The 7,500-nt window shown below is 34.8% G+C and overlaps 2 protein-coding genes across 2 annotated transcripts in view; both read right to left on the bottom strand.

Moving 5' to 3' along the window:
* Window positions 1-2,011: 2,011 nt before the first annotated feature.
* LOC137642020 (uncharacterized) lies at window positions 2,012-2,833 on the bottom strand. Its single transcript, XM_068374581.1, has 2 exons — window positions 2,665-2,833; window positions 2,012-2,509 (listed from the first exon to the last, which is right to left on the bottom strand). Exons 1-2 carry the CDS (start codon window positions 2,668-2,670, stop codon window positions 2,036-2,038), a joined length of 480 nt encoding a protein of 159 aa, XP_068230682.1. The 5' UTR covers window positions 2,671-2,833; the 3' UTR covers window positions 2,012-2,035.
* Window positions 2,834-6,963: 4,130 nt separating this feature from the next.
* The window catches only part of LOC137642019 (uncharacterized), a 750-nt gene continuing 213 nt past the window's right edge, over window positions 6,964-7,500 (bottom strand). Inside the window, exon 2 of the mRNA XM_068374580.1 lies at window positions 6,964-7,415. Coding sequence (XP_068230681.1) covers window positions 6,966-7,415 — 450 coding nt within the window. The 3' untranslated portion in view covers window positions 6,964-6,965. The remainder of the gene's footprint in view (window positions 7,416-7,500) is intronic.

Raw genomic sequence — 7,500 nt, 5'->3', positions numbered from 1 at the left:
GAAGAACTGATTAAATTTTGGTCAAGGTCACCCCAAGGTCAAGGTCACAGGGGTCACTGGTGTCACTATGACATAAGTGGCCATATCAAGAGACAGAAATAAAGCACTGACTTTTGCATAAGCCAACAGGGAAGTCCTAGTCCAGGCGCAACCCATGGGTGATGTTCAAATTTATAAAGGTCAAAGGTCAAGGTCATATTGGTGCATTATATCAATGTCATATTAAGTATCAGTGGCAAATGAACAAAGATCACTTGAAGGTCAAAAGTCAAGCAGGTCACTTGAAGGTCAAGGTCACGTGAAGGTCAAGGTCACGTGAAGGTCAAGGTCACCTGAAGGTCAAGGTCACGTGAAGGTCAAGTACATTTGAAGATCAAGGTCACTTGAAGCCAAGGTCATGTGAAGGTCAAGGTCACGTGAAGGTCAAGGTCACTTGAAGGTCACGTGAAGGTCAAGGTCATGTGAAAGTCGAAGTCACATCAATTCATGATTCTAGGACATATGGCGCTCTAGGTCACCTTGGCGGAGGTATGTCCTCTACGAGGACCATGTCCGCGTTCAGGACTTGCTCACTTGTTATTATTGTTGTTGTTGTTGTTGTTGTCGTGTTGTTGTTATTATTGCTGTTGTTGTAGTTACTGTTTTTTGTTGTTTTTGTTATTGTTATTGCTTTTGTTGTTGATGTTCTTGTTATTATTATTATTATTATTATTATTATTATCAATCACAGCCTACAGAGACTGGTGATTTATTGAGTTAGGATCCGGGTAACACACAGCTTCCTTGGATTTTGCATAATTCAGTGAAGACTTGTGCAATAGTGCAATCAGAACTGTAGGCAAAAATTCAGTTATTTTCTCTAATGAACCAGAAAATTAATCCCTTTAATCATTCTATGGCGCTACCAAACGGACATCATCCAACAATTACTCAATTTCCCAAAAACGTTTCAAATCAGCTTGGTAAAGAAAGGGGTTACTGAAAAGGTATTTTACATATTTCTTTAGTCTTGTTCATTCTAATTTTCTTTTTAGGTTACGAATTCATGCTCGTCTAGCATTTTATACATTAAGACAGCTACTATCTAATTGAAGGCTCATAACGCCCTCCTTTTTTTAATATAACTAACGAACAAGGCTTCTGATTAATGTGAAACCGAAACCACCAGAAAGGGGGGCGTGGCCAGTATAAACGTCACGGGGCACTACGTCATAGTCGACACTAGTTGCCAAGTCTTAATTTCCGTTCTCACCATGCTCGCAAAATTGAGATGACATGTCTCGATATAAAGTGAGACAATAATGCGGAGTAGATGCTTGAATCCATTTTTCTTAATTAGATCGGTGTCTCAAACTCTGGTGGTTTCGGTTTCACATTAATCAAAAGCCTAGTTAATTAGTAATATTAAAAAAGGGTGTGTTACGGACATTGAAATGGATAGCAGATTAAGAAAAAACTAATATCAAGCAGAAGTTGATTCAAAGCAAAAAGTCCATCATAAGAAAGTGAGATGAACTTATATTTTTTTTTCCAGAAGTTACTTATTCCATTTTCATTTCCTATAGAAATATAAACCCATTCTCTTCAATTAGCCTTCAAAATGGGAACAGGTTGTAAAATTGAACTGTAATAACGATGTTCTTCTTTTCTTTAGGGGTGTTGATTCTAACTCATAAGAGATAGGTTATGTTGTCAGCTATAATATGCAAGGACACCGCAGAGCAAGATTTGATCCTAGCTCCAAAGAAGTTTAGACTCATGGTTTGATCCAAAGAATTTTTCATTTTAATTTTCCTTAATACAACATCCAATTGATAGAGCAGGTTAGACATTTCTCTCACTAAGATATATCAAGAAAAATATTTGCAGGCGATACTAATTGCTGGCCTTTTAGTTCATATCTATTCCAGGAGATGTATTACAAAAGAAAACCATAGTCATGGAAATAGTATTTATTAAAAATTGGCTAACTCAAAATAAAAAAATAAACATTCTAATTTTAAAATTAAAATAAACTTTTAGAGGATGTCAGGAATTATCTTCGGAAACCGAATCCACCGAAGCCTCCAGATCCCACAGGGGGTTTGCACACGTGTTCCTCGAGACACCTGTCGAAGCAGCACTTGTCGACGCCTCCGCACTTGCTGTCATTAGAGCATGTTTGAGGAGGGGCAAAGTTCCTGACGGGTGGGCACTGAGGTCTTACGGGAGGGCATTGACCTGGCTTGACGAAGGGAAGGGTGTCAGGCTCGTTGTTGCTCTCGCAGCAGTAGGCCTGTCCCTCGGGAGTTCGGCACCAACGTCTGCACGTCTGAGAAGCACCGCCTCCAAAGCCTGGGTTGACGCCTCCAAAGCCACCTCCATGTCCTCCAAAATCTCCTCCAAATCCTTGATTACCGCCACCGAAAGCTTGGCCTAATCCTCCAAAGAATCGTTTATTTCCTCCATTATTTTTATCTTGTGCAAAGGCAACAGCCGTCAGACAGCAAACGAACAAGATTTGAAGTCCCTGGAAAGATTAAAGAGAAATAATAAAAATGAAAGTCCTCGTGGTTTTTAATGATCTACAAGATTATGTTCAACTTAAAACTCAAAAGAATTATACATATTGCAGATATGGAAAAAAATATAAAGATATAAAAAGAGTAATTTTGTTACACCTACCTTCATGTTCTTTTGGAGAGTGGAGCAGTAGTGATTCTTCTTCTTCCCTTGAGACGAGTGGATGCTGTCTGGCCGATGCACGCACCTTTATATCTCGCTACGGAAAGCAGTAGAATCCCCGTCGTGGAAAATCCGGCGAACCAGTTTTCCAGGAAACATGACTTGTCTCACGGTAATGCTGGGTATAGTTAGTTTTCCATTGTGGTGATATCTCCCCTATATAATAAAGAGCAAGTGTCTAGCTATATATATGTGTGTACATATATACATATATATATATATATATATATATATATATATATATATATATATATATATATATGTATGTATATATAAATATATATATATATATATATATATATATATTTATATACATATATGTATATACATATATATACATATATGTATATATATATATATATATATATATATATATATATATGTATATATACACACACACATATATATATATATATATATATATATATATGTATGTATTGATATATACATACATATATATATGTGTGTATATATATATATATATATATATATATGTATATGTATATATACATATATATATATATATATATATATATATATATATATATATATATATATATGGTTCAATTAAGTACAATGCCATACTTCTTTATAATGTTAAAAGGTTCCACAATAATGTAAGTCGTGTATAAAAACTAGGTATATTTTTGTAGATTATACAAAGAAATTTTAGAGCTTTCGTCCATCATCTGTGGACTTGGTCACTAAAATTACTGGTATCTTTTTTATAAATATATTAGTGACCAAGTCCACAGATGATGGACGAAAGCTCTAAAAGTTTTTCTTGTAATCTACAAAAATACACCTAGTCTTTATACATGTCTTACAGCATTTTGGAACCTTTTTAACACACACACACACACACACCTACATATATATATATATATATATATATATATATATATATATATATATATGTGTGTGTGTGTGTCTGTCTGTCTGTCTGTGTGTATGTATAGATAGATAGATATAGCTAGATAAATAGATAGATAGATATATATGTCAGTCATGCTCAGCTTTCCCCATCCTTCGGGTAGAGCAGAGAGAGAGAGAGTAGCCATACCTGGTGTGAAAGGGGCGTGTGTGTGTGTGTGTGCGTACGTTTGAATATATATCAAAATAGTTAGCCATCATTGTTGACGGCTACGTAGACTTATAATATAGTACACACACGCATATATGAATATTGATGTGACTAATAAAAAGAAGAGGACATGAAGGGCATTAAAATGCGTGCCATTGAAGTATTTAAATCTGATCTATAGTATTTCATGTCACTTGAGACTGTTTCACACGTTGAAAAGTTTTCCTTACAAATGTGCAATTTTCGCTGACATCTTCAATCTTTTGGAGTGTTTTCCAAACCCATCAATTTCGATTAGCTAGCCAAAAAAGATGCAATTTTGATGGGAACAAACAAAAATTAATACTATCATTTACTCAAATCTAATAAAATAAGTTACATTTGTGTTTATTTGATAATTAAAGCATGTTTTGATAACTAAATCATTTCAGAATTGATTTACATGCAAAATACATTATTGCTATGCGATATAGAAAATATATGGATGCTTTATCCATCTTCGTGTTTGCAAACAAATTCAGGTATTATATAGTCTTATAACTAGGGAACCAAAATCTAATAAACGTTTAATCTGGTTTAGTCTCGTAAAAATCTTAAGGATATTTGTCTTCTAACGTTAGCTCCTGCAAAACTTTTTATCAGACACTTCAGTTTTCTCTTCTTTTCACCCAATGTTGATTCCATAACCTTCTTTAATTTCTACTATTCCTTGCTATTTTCAGAACACATTATCAGTACTTGGTTATTAACTTTTAAGTAGTCTTATATTGCTTTCAAACTCTCTATGTATATCGTTATTCTTCACTCGTAAACAAACAAACAAGAGAGAATCAGTATAGCAGAAAAAAAAACATGTGAACGGTTCATCAGCATTGGCTTGGGAACTTTGAGCTAATGGGAAGGGGGGAAAAACATGCGAACTAGCCTTTACTGGAAAAGAGCGGTTCCAAAATTGTTCTAAAGAATTCTATCTGCCAAACGTGATGTCTGGTTGGCGCCTGGGTGTAGAGGCTACTGGAGGTGACCTTTCCAGAGAGTGAGCTGGTTTGGTACCCTGAAGACTCAGAGGGAACTCCAAGCATTCAACTCAAAACTCCAGCCAATGGGTAGCGTGAGATCTGGATTGGTGACGTAAGAATGATGACGTCAAGTCGATGACGTAAAGGATAACCCCGTTTATACGTGCTAAAACTACTGCACCGCATTTGTCGCCACTCAAGATAGCTCAGAGGCTCTATCAGAATTTTGTTTCTCTTTACGTTTTATCGAGCGTAGATTGTGAAGAGACATGAAATCTAAATAGGCAATTTCATAATTATTTTCCTGTAGAATGACAAAAAAGTAGTTGACTTTATTTAAGGAAAAAGTCTTTTCTATATACATTCAACTATTTACAACTCTCTCTCTCTCTCTCTCTCTCTCTCTCTCTCTCTCTCTCTCTCTCTCTCTCTCTCTCTCGTCCTGAAAGGACTGAACACACATTATATAATACATGCATGTATGTATACACATATATACTGTATATGTGTGTATGTATACACACACACACATATACAAATATATATATATATGTGTGTGTGTGTGTGTGTGTGTTTCTGTGTGTGATTAAATATATGTTTATATACATACATTCATACATATATAATCACGCACACACACACACACACATATATATATATATATATATATATATATATATATATATATATATGTATATATATATATATATATATATATATATATATATATATATATATATATATATGCATGCATGCATGTGTTCATGCACGTGTGTTCGTTCTTGTTTAATAATTTTGTCTCCAGCTTTTATCCCACATTGAGCCTATTTTTTTAATAAAATACTCACTTGCAATTTATAGAAGAATTAATTGTATACGAAAGACTAACTTGACCTGAACTTAGAAACTAATCATTGAAGTCTTGGTAATAATCTTATAAAAGTTAAATACAACAGCAATACGTTTTCTCTCTTATGTTGTTGCACAGACTTGCTCAGAGTGAGCCTTTCTTGCAACTACTGGAACGCTTTGAGACTCCAGACGATTCCAGTTAAATCCAGCAGTAACTGGTTCAAGGTCAATTTCTGCTGATAGAACGTTTAAAGGAGTATTTTCTTAACCTTTGGGAATCGCTAGATAGTTATGCTAAAAATCAACTACAATTCTATTTTTTAATTATATTAAGTTGAATCAATTCTATTGATATGATTAATATAGGTATCTAAAATCGCAAGAGCTTAAATAAAGATATTTATTAATCTCACCCTTATTAACTGCTGTTTAGACACAGAAGAACTCATGAAGGAAACGTCGTCAATAATAATAAAAAACAAAGTTGATATACGATACTGTGAAATACCTCCATCTTTTCGATTAATTCCAAAATAGTTCTATCATCTTAATATCTTTCTTTCCTTTAAAACTTTTCATTTATTTAAACAATTGTTGGTATTTAGAGAAAGTTGATAAAATCTTTATCTAAATAAATTGATTAAGAAGACGTTTCAAAAAATATAGATACATATAGTTTAGATTTAATATAATGTAGTTTCTCTCTAAATAGAAATTAACTAGATGCTGTATGAAATTATCATATTTCATTAGCCTATCATTTTATCATATGAACTTCATAGATATGTGTATCTTTTTGAGGGTCAGACAGGTAGTAAAAAAACCAAGAACTACCGAAGCTTATTTTGTAAGAGTGACTAAGTAAGAGATTCATGTCTTCACTTTAAACTTTTTTGGATACTCCCCTTGTAGAGGGACCTTGGCCACGGATCATATGCATATATGCTCAGTTTCTAGGGCATTGTCCTGCCAGGGCATTGTCGCTGTCATTCATGAGCGACCTTGAAACATTTAAACCTGTCGAATGATGCTTCTTCTATATTAAATGCACCTAACAACTGTATATATGTACAATCTTACCAGAATATATTATGAAAAACATATGTAGAGCATCATGATTTATACATATGTATTCCTTCTTATCCATTGAAAAAATTCCAAGTCAGTAAAACTATTAGGTATTGGAAAAATGTTTATTAAAATTAGATATTTTTGGCCTATATTGACCTAAAATAAAGACTAGTAATATAATTCCTAACGATGATTCTTTAAGAGAGGGTCAGGAATTATCTTCGGAAACCGAATCCACCGAAGCCTCCAGATCCAACAGGGGGTTTGCAGACGTGTTCCTCGAGACACCTGTCGAAGCAGCACTTGTCGACGCCCCCGCACTTGCTGTCATTGGAGCATGTCTGTGGAGGGGCAAAGCTTCTGACGGGTGGGCACTGAGGTCTTACGGGAGGGCATTGACCTGGCTTGACGAAGGGAAGGGTGTCAGGCTCGTCGTTGCTCTCGCAGCAGTATGCCTGTCTCTCGGGAGTTCGGCACCAACGTCTGCATGTCTGAGACACACCACCACCAAAGCCCCCTCCAAAGCCAGGGTTGATACCTCCAAATCCTTGGTCTATGCCTCCACCGAAAGCTTGGTTTAATCCTCCAAAGAATCGTTTATTAGCTCCATTATTCTCATCCTGTGCAAAGACAACAGCTGCCAGACAGCAGACGAATAATAGTCCCTGGAAAGATAAAGAAAAAATATGTAATTAGATGTGTATATATGAATATAAACTTTAATTATATGCTTTATTACTAGCAGAAATC

The sequence above is a fragment of the Palaemon carinicauda genome, chromosome 6 (genome assembly GCF_036898095.1).
Source record: "Palaemon carinicauda isolate YSFRI2023 chromosome 6, ASM3689809v2, whole genome shotgun sequence".
In the NCBI taxonomy this organism is placed as follows: Eukaryota; Metazoa; Arthropoda; class Malacostraca; order Decapoda; family Palaemonidae; genus Palaemon; species Palaemon carinicauda.
Note: the sequence above shows the minus strand (reverse complement) of the source record. Positions and strands in the feature narration are given on the sequence as shown.